We start from the raw sequence: 19760 nt of genomic DNA on the forward strand, positions 1-19760 counted from the left end.
TCCCTCCACATGTTTCATGCTCTTTGAATACTTCGGCAATGCAGTCGTGGGGTAACTCAGACCTCAGTTCCATCCTCTCTGTGACTGTACAGTGTCAGACGTGCCAAAGTCCATGCCTTCATTCTTGTGCCCTCTCCACCCCTGGCCCAGAACCCACCGCCCTGTCGGCCCCTCTTACCTGCTGGCGCTGAGCTTTCCGGGGTTTTCCACACTTCCACCAAACTCCTTGACTCCTGGTCTGCTCTGGAAAGAAGTAAGGAGGAGCCCTCGCCAGCCTCAGAGGAACCTCCTCTCCCCATGGCCTGGCCTCCCCTGGCTCGCCTGCCGCAGGAAGGGTGCCCTCACCCCTGAGGATGCACTGGAGCTCCAGGCGCCCCTCCCAGAGGTCCATGCCCTGCCAGCCCTGCATCCTGACCCCGGCTTGGTCTCAGACTCGCCCGATTGTGTCGGTCCTTATTCTGATGACGCACAGTGGCCTTGACTCTCGCTCCCTCTAAGTCAGGTGCCCAGTTCCATGATTCGCCCTGGAAGTTACCCCTCCTCGGTCAGAGCCCCCGGCTGGCCTGACTCAGGGCTCCATCCTGGTGGCTGGCGGCCGCCTGGCCTCCCCCGAGTTTGGGTCTGTCCCTCCTTCCAGGCTCCTGCCAGGCCAGCCTTCCTAAGGCCCCTGTAACCCTGTAACAAGTTCAGCCTGACTTTCCTGGTCAGCGTTTCCTGCTCTGCCCCGAACTTGAACTTGACTTTCTGACCCTCAGCATCCCAGGCAGGGTTTGCTCTCTTCCGGGGTCACATACCCACTTCCCTGCAACCCGGGGACCCTCGTGCTTCTTGCCACGGGGGCCCCACTGGCCTCCTGTCGTCCTCCTGTGTCTGCTTTTTATCGGGGAGGTAGTTACCAGTGCATCTCCCTGAACCCCTTCACCGCCGGGAGCTCCTGGGCGCGGCTCAGGTCGGCTGTCGCTTTAAGCTGACGCTCAGCACGTGGACTTACAGCTCTTCTTGTCTGTTCTCATCTAATGCATGAGCTCTCTCTTCTGTTCGTGGTGGGTTCACCCGAAGCCACATACTCTTTCGGTGCATTATTCTCGATTTTACACTATTCTTAAAAACACCCCAGTGACCACTGTGCTTGTCAATTGGCCATCGATTTAAAAGTAGAATCACCAGATTAACATGTCAGTGTCCATTCAGTTTTGATAAAGAATTATTCTCCAAAAGTGTTCCTCATACCAAACCAACACTTGGTGCTGTTAGTCTGAAACCTCTGGCCAATCTGATGGGTGTAAGTTGGTTTTTTACTTTTTTTTTTTTTTCTGTTCCCCTGGTTACTAAGGAATATGGGAGTCTCTTCAGGAGTTTGTTAGCTGTTTGCATTTTGTTTTCTGTGAATTACTGATGCATATCCTTTGTTTTTCTCTTGAGTTAGTCTTTTTCGGAATGATTTTAAGAGACTTTTAAGGGTGGAAGGGAAATACTGAAGGGGAAGGAATGTGTTTCCTTAGTAGGAGATGCACTCTCTCTCTCACACACACACACACACACACACACACGCACACACACTCTCTCTCTCTCTAAGGATCACTGCTCTGTCATCTTGACGGGGTTTTGGTTGGTGCTACTTACGTGACGAGAGGCAATATTTTAAGTGTGAAGCAGAACCAAACAAGTGTTGTACGTACAAGTGGCCCCTGCAGGAGGTGCCCCAGATTGTGTCAGGCAAGAGCACAGCGTGGACACGCATGTGTGATCCCACCTGATACCCATTTTCTCTTTTTATAAATTTATTTATTTTACTTTTTTTGGCTGCGTTGGGTTTTCGTTGCTGCACATGGGCTTTCTCTAGTTGCGGTGAGCGGGGGCTACTCTTCATTGTGGTGGGCGGGGGCTACTCTTCATTGTGGTGGGCAGGCTTCTCATTGCGGTGGCTTCTCTTGTTGCAGAGCACGGGCTCTAGGCGTGTGGGATTCAGTAGTTGTGGCTCACAGGCTCAGTAATTGTGGCACGTGGGCTCAGTAGTTGTGGCACGTGGGCTCATTAGTTGTGGCTCACGGGCTCTAGAGCACAGCCTCAGTACTTGTGGCGCACGGACTTAGTTGCTCCGTGGCATGTGGGATCTTCCTGGACCAGGGCTCGAGCCCATGCCCCCTGCATTGGCAGGTGGATTCTTAACCGCTGCGCCACCAGGGAAGCCCCTGATACCCATTTTCAAGAACAGCCTACTTTGGAGGAAAAGAGCTAGGTTTGTACTTGATTAAGCGCAATACATTTCACTCTTTCTGACCATGGAAAATTTAGGAGGGTCAGTGATTTCATAGGCTTAGGAAGTTTGCTCCTATCATATATTTGAGATACTTTCCATTGTTTTAAAGTACTGTCTGTATTTCTCTGTCTCTCTCCCTCTCCCCGCTTCTCTGTTGTGTAATAGAAACCGTTTTTCTACTGTAGGAATATCTAATCATTTGCAGGCAATGGCATGCTGTTTTTTGTTTTTATTGAAGTATAGTTGATTTACATACCATGTTTTTAAAGGTGTTTTATGTCAAGCACTTTGAAAACTGACTTAAAATGGATTGACTTCACTGGGTGAATGTGATTTTCATAAACCCCAGTATCTATGGACTCTATCCAGCTCATCTGGAAATGTAGTTTAGTGCTTTATGTACAAAATAGATGAACCGTGGTTGACTATGGAAGTTATCATTGACGAACACTTAACAGCTCTCTGTTTTCAGTTGCAAGATTGGTTGTATCCCTGCATCAGAGAGAACATGTATCCAGAATTAGACTTGAACTCTGAACAGAGACAGTTCTGGATAGGAAGCCTTGTAGAGTGGCCGGCACACAGTAGGTGCTCAATAAGTATCTGAATGAATGCGTTCAGTGTTGAGTGAATGTATAGGGAAGAGCTGGCACTTAGAGATGCAAACCCATTGGAGGACCGGATGTGGAAGCAAGCTTGTGAAGCTTCTTAAATTGTGTGAAAGTCACTTTTCCCCACATGTGAGGACATGGGCTGTATACACCTTCATGTGGGTACATGTACACGTTTTTAACGTCACGTTTAATTGGAAGGAAATACTGATGTAGACATCCTGGGGAAAGCGGCTCTCTTCACAAGAATAGTTATGGAGGGTCCTTTGCACACGCCGCTGTTATATTATCTTTCCCATCTCGAAATGTAATGAAGGGGCAGGTATTCTGCGTTGAGACACATCTACAGAAAACAAACAAGCAAAGCCCAGCTCCTTGAAGCCCTCCTGACCCTTCCTGTTTTCCCAGGCATGTTTGCCACGGTGGCCGGGATATCTCAGCGCGCGCCCGTGCACTGGTCAGAGAACGTGGTTGGAGCAGCCGTCTGCTTCCCATACGTCATTGCCCTCGACAGCGAGTTCATCACCGTTCACAGCATGCTGGACCAGCAGCAAAAGCAGACCCTGCCCTTTAAGGAAGGTCACATCCTCCAGGATTTTGAAGGTACTAGTTTCCACGGAATCTTAACCTTTAGCTGTCAATCTGTTATGCTTGTATTTCTTCACTAAATGCTATAAAGCGTCCATTGGGAACTTGGCCTCTTGCTGAGCATGGAAGATCCACAGGCAATGGTAATACAGTCTCTGCGCTTCAGGGGCACCGAGGTTAAAGGGAGATAGTGAAACAAATAGCCACAGCAGTTTGAGAGCTTGATAGCAACAAAATAAGGCCAATTGGGAGAGCAGAGGAGGAAGTATTTCCTAGAAGTACCAGGGAGGGCTTCCTGTAGGAGGTGGTATTTGAGCCAAACCTTTAAGGATGAGTAGGAATCTGCCAAGTGGATGTGGTGTGAAAGAACCTTCATGCAGAGAGAAAGGCAGGCGCAAATCTGCCGAAGAAGGAACTCTGGGCTCTGGGCCACGCAAGTGATTCAAAGGGACTGTGGTGCCTGTTGTATGAGGAGGGCTGGCCTGGGTGAGGCCGCAGCGGACCAGGGCAGCCAGGGAGGGAGGGATTTATTTTACTTTTCCTAAATTTTATTATGAACATCTTCCAACGTGCTGAAAAGTTGAAAGAAAAACAAACTGAATCCCTGCCCCCCATGCACCTAGATTTTTTTCGTACTGGTTCACATTCTGCTGAGCAGTTTGGAAGTAAGTGGAGGAGACCATGGCGCTTAATCCGGAATCCTTCAGCAGGCGTTTTCCCGCGTGACCACAAAGCCCTTTTCACACCCCAGAAATGTGCTCTCAGCCCCTGCCTGTGGTCAGATTTCCCCGGCTTCCTAAGAATGCCCTTGATGATATCCTCTTCAAACCGGGAGCTAATCTAGATCTGTGCATTGCCCTTGCCGTGTCGGGACTGGGGCTCCCCAGACATTGCCCTTCTTATGTTAGGTGCTGGGGACGCAGACCTGCTGAGTCTCGAGGTCCCACGTGAAGCGTGTCAGGGCTTGACTGGGGCCCTGACACGCGTGCGGGGAGAGCTTATTCATGACAGTGTTCCGTGCTGTGCACACTGAGGGGTGGAGGTGGGCACAGGGGATCGGTTGTGGGCACGCAGAGGCTGGCAACGTAACCCACCCCCGGCGGGAACACGGGGAGGCTTCCCAGAAGGAGGGACACCAGTGCAGGGCAGGGGCAGAACCTCATCTGAGTGCGAGGACGGTGATGCAGACAGAGAGCCGGGCAGGGAGGCCAGGAAGGGGAGATGCAGGCGGGGAGAGACCAGGCGGTGGGACTGGGATGCACACGATGATTCCCAAGGAGGGAGGAGCAGACAGAGAAGAAAAGGCTCTGCTGACCCTGAACGACCTTCAGACAGACAGACAAGGTCGTTCCAGCGCTTCCTGGGAACAGGTGATAGTTTAGCTTAAAACGTGTCTCCAGAGGGAGCAGAAGTCGCTCTCGAAGCTTGGCAGGTGGAGCTGCCTTGTGTGGCAGGTCCGACTCCCCAGTAGACCGTGCCAGGCATCATGGTGCCAGGGGGCGGTGGGGAAGGGAGAAGGTAACGCCGAGATCGGGTGATTCTGGATGACGGGCAAGTGTGAAATGTTATCTTATGGTTCAGAATGTTGCGTTATAATCTTAGTTTCCTGTAAACTGACTACCCTGGAGAGAAAAGAATTTTTCAAAAGTTTTATATGAGGGATAGCATAATTCTTCTGCTTATTTTCCAGGACTGAGCACTATAGCCTCATTATGGACCTACTCAACTGGTTTTAAATTTAGCAGCACTTCAGAATAAATAAAAGGCCAAACGTTTTAATATCCCATACTTCGGAAATGTACTGTTAAGAGTTTGCCCTTGGGCTTCCCTGGTGGCGCAGTGGTTGAGAGTCCGCCTGCCGATGCAGGGGACACGGGTTCGTGCCCCGGTCCGGGAAGATCCCACATGCCGCGGAGCAGCTGGGCCCGTGAGCCATGGCCGCTGAGCCTGCGCGTCCGGAGCCTGTGCTCCGCAACGGGAGAGGCCGCAACAGTGAGAGGCCCGCGTACCGCAAAAAAAAAAAAGAGTTCGCCCTTTTCTGATGGTGGGAAGAGGAAAGAGAAGCATTCATTTCTGGTTGCCGTGGGAGCTTGGGGTTGGGGCGCTGTGATGACCTTGGTCACACAGCCGCTCGTGCTGTCTTTGGGCGAGGGGGTGTGTTTTCTTCCCAGCACTGTGTTCTTACCCTTTCCAACCGTGTTCCTTTCTTCCCAGGAAGACTGATCGTCGCCACAAGTAAAGGAGTTTACGTCTTGGTCCCGTTACCTCTGGAAAAACAAATACAGGATCTTCTAGCAAGCCGGAGAGTGGAGGAGGCTCTGGTTCTAGCGAAAGGCGCCCGGAGGAACATTCCAAAGGAAAAATTTCAGGTTTGTAATCAGCGGATCCCCAGGCCGCCGGCTTAGAAAACGTTAGGATCTAAGTGCCCGGGCCCTGCAGACCGCTTCCTGTCCGTCATTCAAGTTTCTCTGCGTCTCCACGTTGTACAGATAAGGAAGCAGGTTGCAGAGCAGCCGGACCAACAGCTGTATGAAGTCACGCTGCCGTCAGAGGCCAAGTCGGGATTTGAGCCTCTGACATAATTCCCACGCTTAATTCACCAAGTTGTATTTCTAATCAGCGTCCTTCCTCCAGAGGAGCCTCAGGGCACAGTTTTTACAGACGAAAAGAGGGAACCTCAGGTTAATTTGTCTCCCAGTTCAGAATTTATATTTGTTGGGATGGGGCTGAATTTGTAGAGTTTAGGTTTATGTTATCTACAGAAAAAGCTTTGTGAACATTAGATAAACCATCGAATGTTGCCGGAATCCATCTAATTCATTTCCTTAGGAGAAAACTTTTAATGCATTTTAGAAACGCTAACTTTAATATCGTTGGTATGATTAATACAATTGATGAAGCAAACACGAATTATTCTCATGTCTGATGAAATCAGGTTTCCTAAAAATTGCTCCCTGATCAGTCGCGAGGTGAGTTCGGGTTACTCTATGTATTTGCGAATAATAAAGCGTAATATTGGTGTGTGCACGCTTCATGTGAACATCTAAGTCCATCATTAAAAGTTCTAATGAATTCATAGCGATCCCCTTCTTGTTTCTGTTGGCCAGATTTTCAGGACGATGTGGTTTGTGGAATGAAGCTGTGCTTTCTGGCCTCAGTGGCTTTACGCTGCAGAGGGTAGAGTCTGAAGGTGGAAGAGGTCAGGATGTGTCATTTATGGTCACAGGATAAATATTGATAAACTTTGCATCTTAATTCCTCATTTAAAAAAAATTTATTAAAGTCTAGTTGATTTACAGTGTTGTGTTCATCTCTACCGTACAGCAGTGACTCAGTTATACATATATATTCTTTTTCATATTCTTTTCCATTATGGTTTATCCCAGGCTGTTGACTGTAGTTCCCTGTGCTCTACAGTAGGACCTTGTTGTTTCTCCGTCCTACAGAGAACAGTTTGCATCTGCTCACACTCTCAGTCCTTCCCTCGCCCATCGTATTCCTCATTTTTGAGTGAGATGATCTATGAGCATTCAGCAGGGGGCAGCAAAAGCACAAAGAAGAAACCCGTCAGTTCAGGGCGTGTTTCTGCGCTGGGAGCGCCTGTTTCTGCCGCGTTTTCCTTGCGCATCCGCGTGGGGAGGCGGATGCTGAGGCAGCCTTGGCCACTGCTCTGCCGTTCTCAGCTCCTCTCGGTCCCGAGGGTGGGCCCCGGGAGCTCGTGGGTGTCTGGACGGGCACGTGTCGGGGGCCCCCTCCTTGCACACACCCATGGGCACACCTCAAGTGGGTCCCATTTTCTTAGGAAGGCTGCCCGTGTTCTTGGAGTTCTGCTTTTTCCTCCTGTTTTCCTGAGAGCAGCTGCGCAGTGGGTAGTGGATGGTGTTAGCGCTCGTCTGGCTCTGCCGTCTGACATCCCAGTTGGGGTTTGTCCACCTAGCACGCTCCCCGCCTTCCCCCGGTGGTATGTGCCCCAGACGTGCACCCCCAGTGACCTTGAACTTGGCTCTCGTTCTCATGCCTACGTGGCTGCTGGGGACCCTTCTCCCGTTGTGCCTGAATTGTTTTCAAGCCCCTTTCCTGCGTGTCTGCAGTCCGTCCTCCACGGCCCCGCGGAAGGTGCTTTCTGACGCGTCTATCAAACCCTCAACTGGAAATCCTTCCGCGGGTGCCTCCCTGCCCACAGTCAAGTCTGCGCCAGGGGGCCTTCACGGCCAGGCCCTGCCCGCCTCCCCGGCCTCCTTCCCCCCGTGACCCCGGCCTGAGCTGCCCCCACGCCTGAGCCCTGCGCGCCTGAGCCCTGCACTGTGCAGGCACTCCGGGAGCCATCCTAAAACACTTCTAATCCTGAAAACAAGTCAAGAATAGCCAGTGCCACCGTCCAAAGACCTACTGCAGGGATGGCTGGCCTCTGGGCATCCCTGGGTAAGCGCCCCGTGCTTTCACCCACCTCCCCGCCCTCCCTGTTTTCTTTACTTGTTATTTGTGCTATTTTCTATCGGTGGAGTGAACTTCTAAACTCCACCGAGTACAGGTTTCGATACCTCGCTCAGATATGCCCTGTTCTCTGAGTCCGCCACACCCCTGAATGCTTGCTCTGCGCTCCCACAATTACACGTGTTAACCTGTGACCAGGGACGGGTTTTTTTTGTGTTTTTTTTTTTTGCGGTACGCGGGCCTCTCACTGTTGTGGCCTCTCCCGTTGCAGAGCACAGGCTCCGGACGCGCAGGTTCAGCGGCCATGGCTCACGGGCCCAGCCGCTCCACGGCACGTGAGATCTCCCCGGACCGAGGCACGAACCCGTGTCCCCTGCATCGGCAGGCGGACTCTCAACCACCGCGCCACCAGGGAAGCCCCGCAAAAGTAGTTTTTATTTCCCTTTAGGAAGGGGAAGAGTGGGTGACATTTGAATCCTGCAGCCACGAGGAAAAAATTGTCATTCAGCGGATTTCTCACCAGCGAGCCTGAGTGTGAATGAGAATTCTTCTGCCGCAGCTGACGGGGCCTTTTTATCCTTCTTGCTAAGTGGCTGGCCTTTGTTGCTTCTCCTTTCAGAGACGGAACTGGCATTCCCTCACAACAGAACCTGGCCTCGCTCCTGTCTACTTATTGCTGGCGGCATACAGAGGCCAGTTTTCCCGTCAGACGTAGCTGGTGTCGGGGAAGAGAGTCATGAAAAAGCAGCTGCGTCTCCTGCCGTCTCTGCAGGAATTGCTCTGAAGGGACGGGAGGAGATGCTGCTGTGCTTTGGAGAACAAGCCCCTCTGAGAGCTGATCAGAAGCAGCAGCCTTTAGGTGTCTCCATCCCCCTCGTTTCTTCAGGGGTAACAGTGTTAGCCGCCTGCTGTGTACCTGGGTGAGCCAGTGAGAGGGAGGAACTGGGCTCTAGAAGCAGAAAGGTCCGGGTTTCAACCTTGGCTCAACCACTTACACATTAGTCACTCTGGGCTAAAAACTTAGCATCTCTGAACAGGATGTTCCTATCTGTAAAACGGGCTCAGCGAGTGACAAAGTGGAGTTTCATAAAAACTGATCAGGTCAATAGGTGATTACTTAAACGGCAGGTACTCTGCCGGGGTGTGGGGATGCTAAGATGAATTATGTACATGCCTTCAAGGAATCTGTGGCGTATCAAACAGCGGGACGGATTAGAAAGGGGAGGAATTGAAGTCCTAGGGTCTTAAGCATAGTTAGAGTCTTTAGTTGTGAGGTGGTGAGGGCCCGGGCTGAGGTGATGGAGCCAGTGAGGACAGAGCAGAGACGGGTCCACAAGGCCTTTCAGACAAAGGCGGACAAAGCTTGAAGCTGACCGGCTGGACAGTGACAGGGAGGGGGTGGAATTACAGACACCACAGGGTAGCTTCCTTAAGTGCGTTGCTATTTCTGGAAGTTACCAGAACAAAGGGCTCTGTGGTCCAGGAAATTTGGGTAGGACTGTATTAGACACAGATCGACGGCACTTTTATTGCAGGAATCCTCGGGCTGCGGTGTGGATGTGGCTGTGTATCACCGTTGGGGGGAGGGGACAGAGCACACAGTGTCTCCCAAGCTTCGGCAGGAAAACCTGCGTATTTATCTGTTTGTCGTTAAATGGGAGGGGCCTTGTGCTCTGGAAGGATGCTCAGAAGTGCTGGTGTGAAGAGTCAGTTCCACAAGAATGAAGGATGGGCAGCTTCCGGGCTCCCAGGGACGCCGGCGATGTTCACATCCGTCTGAGCACCAGAGGTGGAAGCAATCAAGAAAGCCAGGGAGTGCGGGAGGAGGAATACGGATCGGGATGGATGGGAAATCCACGAAGAAGAAAGAACGATGCTTAGAGAACAATTTGGTCTCAGGAATGAGGGGTTGATTGACATGTATACGTGTTTATGTTGAAAATCATTTCGTATAAGCCTCGTTTTTACCTTACCTTGTAACTTCAGGTTTCCATGTAATAGTTAACAGTTAGCCTGGATTATGACCAGAAACTTAGCTTCGCCTCCTGTCATGGTTCCAGGGCAGGTCAGAGTGATGAAACCTGTCTTTCCCTGCAGGTCATGTACCGGCGGATCCTGCTGCAGGCGGGCTTCATACAGTTTGCACAGCTTCAGTTCCTGGAGGCTAAAGAACTCTTCAGGTAATCTGAGGTGTCGATAGCAAGCCTTCTAAGTGTCCCTCCGCGGTCAGACCTCCACTGTGGCTGTGATGGGAAAGGCCGCCATGGGTGCTGTGCTCCGGGGAGAAGTAGCGAGGCCGTTGTGTGTACACCCCTCGTGCCCCCTGTCCCCCTTAGCCCGAGGGTCACTGTCCTGTGTCTTGAAGGTAGGGCAGATAAGGCGCATACATTTGGCTGTGTTGGGTCTTAGTTGCTGCGAGCGGGCTTTCTCTAGTTGCGGCGAGCGGGCTTCTTATTGAGGTGGCTTCTCTTGTCACGGAGCACGGGCTCTAGGCGTGTGGGCTTCAGTAGTCGTGGCACATGGGCTCAGTAGTTGTGGCTTGCAGGTTCTAGAGCGCAGGCTCAGTAGTTGTAGCGCACGGGCTTAGTTGCTCCGCAGCATGTGGGATCTTCCCGGACCAGGGCTCGAACCCGTGTCCCCTGCGTTGGCAGGCAGATTCTTAACCGCTGCGCCACCAGGGAAGCCCGAGGAGGCAATTCTAAAGAGCGTGTTTGATACCCTGTGAAGGATTCCTAGGAAAACGTGATGGTTCACTTTCCCTTTCCTCCAGAGATTTTACCAAAAGCTCTGAGTTTAGAGAAAGAGCAGGTGCTTCTGGGAAGACTTGAAAAACTGTTCTTCTGAGGACATTGTAAACGGCATGCTCCTGGCCCACCGTCTTAGGAAGCTGAGGTCCCTTCCGCATGACATGGGTCCTGCACGCGTGGGCCACCCCCTTCACCAGCACCCATCCCACCCCTCTCCCTCCCCAGCCCAGGCCTGTCTCAGCCCCTCCCCCTCCAGCAGCCTTTCCTCTGGGCTGGGGGTCAGGTGCGCCCCGGGAAGCAGTGGCTCTTCACGCTCACTCAGAAGATGAACTTAAACCCGCTGTGATCGCCCTTCAATGTCCCACGAAGGCATCGCCTGTAGAAGAAGTTTTCCAAATGTAGAACAGATTCCGCACGACTCAGAGCCGTAAGGGAGGAGATGTACACGGGGCCTCCTCCGAATCTGCCTTTGATCAGAGCCGCTGTGCCTCCTGCTGTTTCCCCCCACCTGGGTTTGCGGGGACCCATGTCGCACCGCAGCACTGGAGGTGCCACGTCTGCGGCCGCCGAGCCCTCTGCTCTGTCGTGGGGTCTGGGGGTGGGCGGTGCCCGGCTCGCGGTGCTTTGCAGCCCGTGCAGCTGCGGACGGCGTGCAGACAGTGCACCCGTCCAGTGTCGTCTTGTGTGCCTACGTGCACTCTCTCTCTCTTTTTGCTTCATTTAGTTTGACACTGTAATTGCAGAAGCGGCCAACTCGACGTGCGGGAGCTGATCTCCCTGTACCCCTTCCTGCTGCCCACGTCCTCCTCGTTCACCCGGTCCCACCCTCCTCTGCACGAGTTTGCAGACCTCAACCAGCTGACCCAGGGCGACCAGGAGAAGGTGGCCAAGTGCAAGCGCTTCCTCATGAGCTACCTGAACGAAGTCCGCAGCACGGAGGTGGCCAACGGCTACAAGGAGGACATCGACACGGCCCTGCTCAAGCTGTACACGGAGGCTGACCACGACAGCCTGCTGGACCTCCTGGTCACCGAGAACTTCTGTCTGCTCACCGACAGCGCCGCCTGGCTGGAGAAGCACAAAAAGTGAGTGTTTCTGGCCCCCCGGACGCTCCCCCCGAACCCGGGGCTCCCTGCCTGGCCCTTCCTCGTCCCCACCCATGGGAAGCTGTCGTGCAGCTGAGGCACCAGCGTGACTTCTGAGTCCCAGGCATTCATCAGGGAACCACCCGGCACCCTCGGGATCTATCAGCCTCATCACGGTCTGCAGATCCACCGCAGGGGTCTTAGAGGGCACAACTCTCGCGCCAGCTCCTTCCTGACAGATCGTACAGTCATAGGCCTTGTTAGTCAACGGTGTGCTTGTTCAGTTTCCATGTGGGTGGGACTCAGCTGTGCGAGATGCCACACGCATGTCGGTAAAATGATAGTGCACTGCAGCCACTGATGGCCAGACTGAGCGGACAGATGGGCATCTGGATAAACAGATAGAAAGGGAGGCTTCCGGATCTTGTGGATAAAAGGTTACGGGGTCAAACTCCTTCATTACAGACGTGAGCTGGTCGGCACCCACCCACTTGCCGACCGGCCACCGGGTACGATGGGGGCCCGTCTGCAGTGATGACATGGTTAAATCGGGCAGCTTCTTCATCCTGGGGGCAGGCGGTGGTCTAACCCTTCTAGGCCTGGGGGGGTTGAGCGCTCCCTGTAAGATTCTTTGCCTGTGACTTTTGGAATGCATTTGACATGGCGGAGGTGCTGGTGAAATTCCACGGAGACCCAGGCTCACGATCCAGACCCTGTTCAGATGCAGGATGTCATGGGCTGGTGACTGGCCTCCACGTGGGAAGTGGCTTGTTCAGCCGTTTCCCTCAGTTTCCCAGAGGCACCGTGGAATGGAGTGATTTATTTAGGAACCAGAAAATGCACTGACAGCTTATGGCGGTGACTTGGGATGGCAGGGAGGGTCTGGCGGAGTCAGTGTAACTTTCTAAAAGCTTTCGGGAGAAGAGGAGGGTTCTAGGGAATAGTTCAATATCTTGAGAGGTTGCTCTTTGAGGGAAGAAATCCGATGGCCCCCTGGGGCAGCTTGATCCGGTCACCTGCTGGGGAAGAGGGCCAGGAGAGGACGCACCTGTGAGCGTGGGAGGGTGGCAACAGCTCACAGCCCGGGCGATGCCCGTGTTGTCACCGACCCTGTCTGCTTATAAATGAGGAGGCAAGGGCCAAGGAAGGTAACCTACTTGCTCAAGGTTATACAGTCCCTAAGTAACGAAGCCTGGATTGAAAGTCAGGGCCTGGAACTCTGGGTCCCCCCAGCCTGACTCTCCCTGACCTTCTCTTCTCTGCGGTGCCTGCATACTGTTGGCGTTTATTGCCGTTCAAAATCCTTACCCCAGAATGGCTCAGACAGCATCCCTTCTTAATACCTCGTGATAAGTTAATAATGGTTAACTGAAGAGATGGCAAATCATACTAGTATTTGAAGCAAGTTGTAAAACAATTCCAAATCTGATTTTCCATAGTATCATTATAGTTTTATTTTTTAGCTCATCTTAGATGTGAATACAGTCCTTTCTGGAAATTGATAGGGAATACATTTTCCGACTATAAGTAAATAAACAGAAAGGAGAATCTTTCTGGTGCTTGAAATTTGTTGTTGAAGTCAGTTGAATAGCACATGTGGGGCTGGGGGCCCAGGGCCGAGGGCGTTGCTGTGGGGGTACTGCCCGCAGTGGGTGGTCAGGAGAGGGTGCACTTACCCCGAGTTTTCTTCCAGGTACTTTGCACTGGGGCTGCTCTATCATTACAACCACCAAGACGCTGCTGCCGTTCAGGTGAGTTCAAAGGCATCTCAGCACTGTTTAAAAATCACCACCATTTAACTTAGCAACTAAGTTGCTAAGCAACTAAGCCCGTGTGCCACAACTACTGAGCCTGTTTGAAAAAAAATTACAAATTGATAGAGACCGGTCTTGCCTGATCTACAACGTTTTTTACAAAACAAAAATAGTACTGTTTTAGAAAGTGAATGCTTGAGAAATGTTGGCCAAGGATTTTCTTTTTTTCTCTTTTCTTTTCTTTATTTATTTATGGCTGCATTGGGTCTTCATTGCTGTGCGCAGGCTTACTCTAATTGTGGTGCGCGGGCTTCTCATTGCGGTGGCTTCTCTTGTTGTGGAGCACGGGCTGTAGGCACGCGAGCTTCAGTAGTTGTGGCTCGCGGGCTCAGTAGTTGTGGCTTGCGGGCTCTAGAGCGCAGGCTTAGTAGTTGTGGCACACGGGCTCAGTAGTTGTGGCGCACGGGCTTAGTTGCTCCGTGGCATGTGGGATCTTCCCAGACTAGGGCTCGAACTCGTGTCCCCTGCATTGGCAGGCGGATTCTTAACCACTGCGCCACCAGGGAAGCCCCAAGAATTTTCTTTTCTTCATCTTTCCATCTCTTTTTTGTGTGTGTGTGCAGTACGCGGGCCTCTCACTGTTGTGGCCTCTTCCATTGCTGAGCACAGGCTCCAGACGCGCAGGCTCAGCGGCCATGGCTCACGGGCCCAGCCGCTCCGCGGCATGTGGGATCTTCCCGGACTGGGGCACGAACCCGTGTCCCCTGCATCGGCAGGCGTACTCTCAATCACTGTGCCACCAGGGAAGCCTCATCTTTCCATCTCTTTAAAGAACATTTTCAAGACTGAGTTGTTTAAAATGTAAGAAAAATAGGATTTCTTACTGAGCCACAAGGCCTATGACTCCACTGCCTTATCAAAAATTAAGGCTGTGAGTAACAGGTTGTAATTTCCACTGTTAATGGCAATAAGTCTTGCCAGAGAGCTGGGTTGTCATGTCATCTGTGACAAAACTAAAGCTGATCAAGGCCACTCACTTGCCTGGGTGGCACCGCTGGTCAGCAGGAGAGCTGGGTACTGAGCCAGTGCTCAGGGCCCTGGCAGGGGCTCTTGCGCCCAAATTTCTCATCTTGTCTCTTGTCTTGCATCTTTTGTGAGCGGCCAAGAGCATCAGCAGTGCTCACCAAACTCACCAAGCGTATCCGGTTGCTTTGAGAAATTACCATGGTAACATGATTGTGGAATAGGTAAAAAAAAAAAAAAAAAAAGGTTCTCATCAACATACACCCCATGGCTAAGAGCAGATTTGGGTGTCAAAGCTAAAATTTTAATTTTTTTAAAACACCATGTTCTGAGAATTTGTTATAAGTATGTTAATAACATTAGCAAAGCTACATAGACAGGAGTTTACAAAATTGAAATAATATGGAATAAATCACCATATATGGCAGAATTTTTTTAATGACACATTTCAATGGCTGTGTGAATAGTTTGTTTGATTTGGGGAATTCAGCGCTGAAGAAACTAGTAACATAAAAAACACTGGTGCGCTGCTACCAGAATTACGGCTGCCTGTGACAAAACGAAAGCTGTTTACACTGCCTGCCTGTTTCCTGGGCCGCTTGCTGGTGTGGTGTGGTTCAGGAGTCAGTGTGGACAGGTGGGTGAGGACCACGGCACAGACGATGATGCAGGGGGGCTCTCAGGCAGCCCCCATCTCTGCCACACCTCGTGATGCCACTTCATTCTGAGGCTCTGAAAGTAAGATTCAGTTTACAGGGACTTCCCTGGTGGAGCAGTGGTTAAGAATCCGCCTGCCAATGCAGGGGACACAGGTTCAAGCCCTGGTCCAGGAAGATCCCACATGCCGCAGAGCAGCTAAGCCCGTGCACCACAACTACTGAGCCTGCGCTCTAGAGCCCACGATCATCAACTACTGAGCCCGCACACCTAGAGCCCGTGCTCCACAACAAGAGAAGCCACCGCAGTGAGAAGCCTGCGTACCACAACGAAGAGTAGCCCCTGCTCGCCACAACTAGAGGAAGCCTGCGTGCAGCAACAAAGACCCAACGCAGCCAAAAATAAATAAAAAAAATAAAAATTAAAAAAATAAAAACAATAGTACATATGCACAGTGGAGCATTAAAAAAAAAAAAGATTTAGTTTACACGGCAGGGAAGTGTCTGGATGAAATAGCAAAGGACTTTATTATTAAAATCTACCCTGAGCCCCCATGCAAAGGACAGTAGGAACACCAGGGCACAGGGTCACCAGAGGTTTTGAAAGCACATCAGACTCTCACAGTCCCAAAAGGTCTTCAAAATCAGAAATTCCTGTGACGGAGAAGGCTGAAACAGCCCGGCTGATGGATGTAGGTGAATGTCTTCTGTGTCCAAACATTGTCAGTGATGATTTTATTTCAGGAAGAGACGTTTTTTAATGCATCCAAGTCTCCTCATATACTATATTTACTACTTGTATTACTGTGATCTCATTAAAAAGGAAAGAAAAAGAACCTGGTGCTTTATGTTCCTGATTTCCTGGACCGTGTCCCCTCTTTTTTTTTTTTCATGTGTGTGAAAAAATTAAAATGGATTTAAACCTCCAAAGTTTCTCCCGCCACTTTGAAATATTGAAAGGCCAGACAAACAAACACGTGCCCTTTCTGAGCTAATTCTAAGAGGTATGTAACCTTCCCTACCTTCTTTTTTATTCCTCTCCAGCTGTGGGTGAGCATCGTCAACGGGGATATTCACGACTCCACGCGTTCAGACCTGTACGAGTACATCGTGGATTTCCTCACCTACAGCCTCGACCCGGACCTTGTGTGGCAGTATGCTGACTGGGTCTTGCAGAAAAATCCGGAGGTTTGTGCTTCGTAAACGCATTCGTTCAGGGGTGGCAGGGGGACTGGTGAAAATGGACAGAAAGGTTGATTCTAGGTGGGAAAACAAGCTACACTTTAACCCTTCTCTCCGCTTTTTTTCTCCCCCCCTTTTAATACATGGCTTGAGCCGTCTGAATCCCAGCTCTCGAGGAATTTCTGCATTTCGGTGCTTCTGCACACCTGTGTCGGGGGCAGGCCACTGTGTAGGAAAGCAGAAGGCACCGCAGGTCAGGTCTTAGCATCTTCTTAAACACCCGTGTGTTGACCCCCATCCCTAACGGCATCTGGTCCCTTGTTCTCTGCGGGCTGGAGAAAGACCAGACTGTTGCCCTGTAGGGCGTGGAGCCGGGCCTGGGGCACACCAGGCAGACCGTCGCCCTTGCTTCTATGTCCCCAACCCCCTTTGGGGGGGTGAGTTGGGGACATAGAAGGGCCCTTTTTTGTTGTTTGTTTTCATCAGTCATTTTATTAATCCTTAAGGGAAATGTAAATCAAAACCATTTCACACCCAGTGGGATGGCTAAAATTTAAAAGACAACAATAGTACACGTTGGCAAAGACGCAGAGGAATTAGAACTCGCATTCATTGTTGGTGGGAAAGTGAAACAGTACAGTCATTTTGAAAGACAGTCTGGCGGTTCTACAAATGGTTAAACAGAGTTATCATGTGTGCCAGTGATTTCACTCCTAGGTGTGCATCCAAGAGAAATGAAAACCTTTATTCGCACAAAAACTTGTACACGAATATTTATGGCAGTATTATTCACGACAGCCAAAAGAAAGAAAGAGCCGTGTCCATCACTTGATGAATAGATAAATAAAATGTATATGCACAAAATGCAGTATTACTTGGCAATAATAAATGAAAGGGGTTCTTTTTAGTATTTTTTTAAATAAATTTCTTTATTTTTATTTATTTCTGTTCGGCTGTGTTGGGTCTTTGTTGTTGTTGAGTGGGCTTGGGTCCCATGTGGGTAAGGCACACGGTGGGTGCGGGCGTTTGGAGAATCAAGTTCACCGAATCTTCAGCCGCTTGTTCTTCTTTCACTTATGATCCAGCAAAGGATGATCTAAACGTTACAGAGTTGTGGCTTCACGGATTGTCAAAACCTACCACCAATAAATGTTTGGTTCCTTAGTTTCCGACCCTTTTAGAAGGAATTCCAGCTGGAGCTCTGCGGCATTTCCTGTCTCTGTCAGTGCTTCATCGGCACTCTTTTTCCGAATCGTCACGTTTTTTTGTTTGTTTGTTTTTTTAATGTATACCATTTTCAAAGTCTTTATTGAATTTGTTACAATATTGCTTCGGTTTTATGTTTTGGTTTTTCGGCCGCGAGGCATATGGGATCTTAGTTCCCCGACCCAGGATCGAACCTGCAACCCCAGCATTGGAAGGCGAAGTCTTAACCACTGGACGACCAGGGAAGTCCCGCAAATCATCATGTTTTTGACAGTGGTTTTACCCAAAGCGTACAGTGCTCAGAATGAAGATAAGATGGGGTCTTTGCAAAGCATGATAAATAAATTGCTATTCTTCTTTCAGGTCGGAGTTCAAGTTTTCACCAAGAGACCTGTGGACGAACAGCAGAGTAGATTTAACCCAGATGATATAATCAGTTGCCTTAAGAAATACCCGCAAGCCCTGGTCAAGTACCTAGAACATCTGGTCATGGACAGGAGACTGCAGGTGAGGCCCCAGAGCGCAGGCTGAGCTGCGTGGGCTGCGGTGGCATCACCGGGACCTGAACCTGGCCCATGGGTCTAACGTAATGTCTCGTGTTCCCGGCACTCAGTCTGTACGCGTGGGAGGTCAGGGAGGGAGCCGGATGTTCGTGAAAGAGACCGGCGGCCTAAGTAGCTTTTTTTCTCACCTTCCATCTCTTGTCTCCTCCGCTTATATTTTCTTCTCTTTTCCTTCCTTGTTATTCTTTTTTTTTTTTAGAGTTTTTCTTTTCCTTGTTGTTATTCTTAAAGGAAATGAGGAAAGCTGTCCCTTTTTTGGAGAATACCTAAATCCCGTGGCCCTTACTTCTCAAAATGAGATATTTTCCCATAGATTTTAGGTTCAGCTCCTCTGTGTCGTGGTTTCTGAAAGCTTTTGCCCCAGTACGCGTGTTCTGTGGTTGTCCCGTAGCCCCCGCTCACCTTGCACGTCCAGTCTCAGGCACCTGCTGGCTGGTTGGTTAGGGGGCGTTCTCTGGGCTCCCCTAGCAACTGCTGTCTGTCTGCTTGTCCTCCTGTCCTGTAGAAGGAGGGGTACCACACGCACTTAGCCGTCCTCTACCTGGACGAGGTGCTGCAGCAGAGGCCCAGCGCCAGTGGCAAGGATGCAGAAGTGACCGAGACGCAGGCGAAGCTACGACGTCTGCTCCAGCAATCCGATTTGTACCAAGTCCACTTTCTGCTGGGTGAGTGCATCTCTCTGCATAAACGTCACCGGCGGGGGTGGCGGGTGGGGGCAGGGACGGAGGCCTTGGCACCTCTTCGTCTCTGTTCGGGGGCAGGGGGTGGATTGTGAGCCTCTGTGGCACAAAGTCAGCCTCCTGGAGGGCAGGCGAGCCCCTTCGTCCGTCCTCCACCCTCTGGAAACGGATAGGGCCCCTTAGCTGATGACATGAAGGCTACCCTGGGCATTGGGAGGTCTGCATGTCTGCTGAGACAAGCTGCTTTGAACTTGCTTATTCGGCTTTGAAGCCCTCAGGTCAGTTCCTTCTGAGGCTCCAGCTCTGATCACGGCTTTGAGGGTGGCACTGCCCCCAGCACCCCATTCGGCTGCCCCAGGCTTGGAGGAAGGCGGGGGTCCTGGAGGGGGTCTGGTTTTCATTTCCTCCAGGGCAGAAACCACAGTGTCCATGTTGTGTACGACCCTCAGAGCAGCACCTGGCAGACTGAACTTGTCTCTTGCGGTATCGGGCACCGTGGAATTTCCGGGTTGTCCTTACTGGGTTAATACATTTCTCTTTAGCAGCTTTTAACACCGCTCTCTGACCATTAACTACACCCATTCTCATTGTTCGCGGTAGTTGTGTCCTGTAGCGTCTCCACAACTGAGTTCTCGGACACTGAGCCGTCATACCTGGAGGAGTGCAGGGTCAGGCTCCTGAGAACCTCTGGTCACATCATTTTCACCAACCGATCAATATGTGACCTTCTTTATGTGTGTTTCTGCTTAAAGACACCTTATTTAACGTATGTTGTTGATTCGATGACACTGAGCTCGTGGCCAGCAGCACATGACTCAGGCCTGAATGATGCTCGTGTGACACACGTACTTTGTCCTAAGGCACATGGCAGCCCTCCTGGGAGGCTACGTGGACACCCCTAAACTCTGGGTGTCAAGGCAGCCTGGGTGGCAGAGCTCAGGGGCGTCCAGGCAGCCCGGGTGGCAGAGCTC

The 19760-nt window shown here is 51.1% G+C and overlaps 1 protein-coding gene across 2 annotated transcripts in view; it reads left to right on the plus strand.

Annotated features, from left to right (window-relative positions):
* Positions 1–19760, plus strand: part of TGFBRAP1 (transforming growth factor beta receptor associated protein 1) — a 44265-nt gene that overhangs the window by 19287 nt on the left and 5218 nt on the right. For both annotated transcript variants that reach the window (XR_003794909.1, XM_029231985.1), the window contains exons 3-10: positions 3280–3474; positions 5674–5828; positions 9991–10073; positions 11384–11725; positions 13419–13476; positions 16203–16346; positions 17910–18053; positions 18615–18774. Coding sequence is in view for 1 of the 2 variants with exons in the window: in XM_029231985.1 (XP_029087818.1) it covers positions 3280–3474; positions 5674–5828; positions 9991–10073; positions 11384–11725; positions 13419–13476; positions 16203–16346; positions 17910–18053; positions 18615–18774 (1281 nt within the window). In the remaining variant the exon portion in view is untranslated. The remainder of the gene's footprint in view (positions 1–3279; positions 3475–5673; positions 5829–9990; positions 10074–11383; positions 11726–13418; positions 13477–16202; positions 16347–17909; positions 18054–18614; positions 18775–19760) is intronic.

This window comes from Monodon monoceros, unplaced genomic scaffold (assembly GCF_005190385.1).
Source record: "Monodon monoceros isolate NGI ecotype Baffin Bay Population unplaced genomic scaffold, NGI_Narwhal_1 Super_Scaffold_19, whole genome shotgun sequence".
In the NCBI taxonomy this organism is placed as follows: Eukaryota; Metazoa; Chordata; class Mammalia; order Artiodactyla; family Monodontidae; genus Monodon; species Monodon monoceros.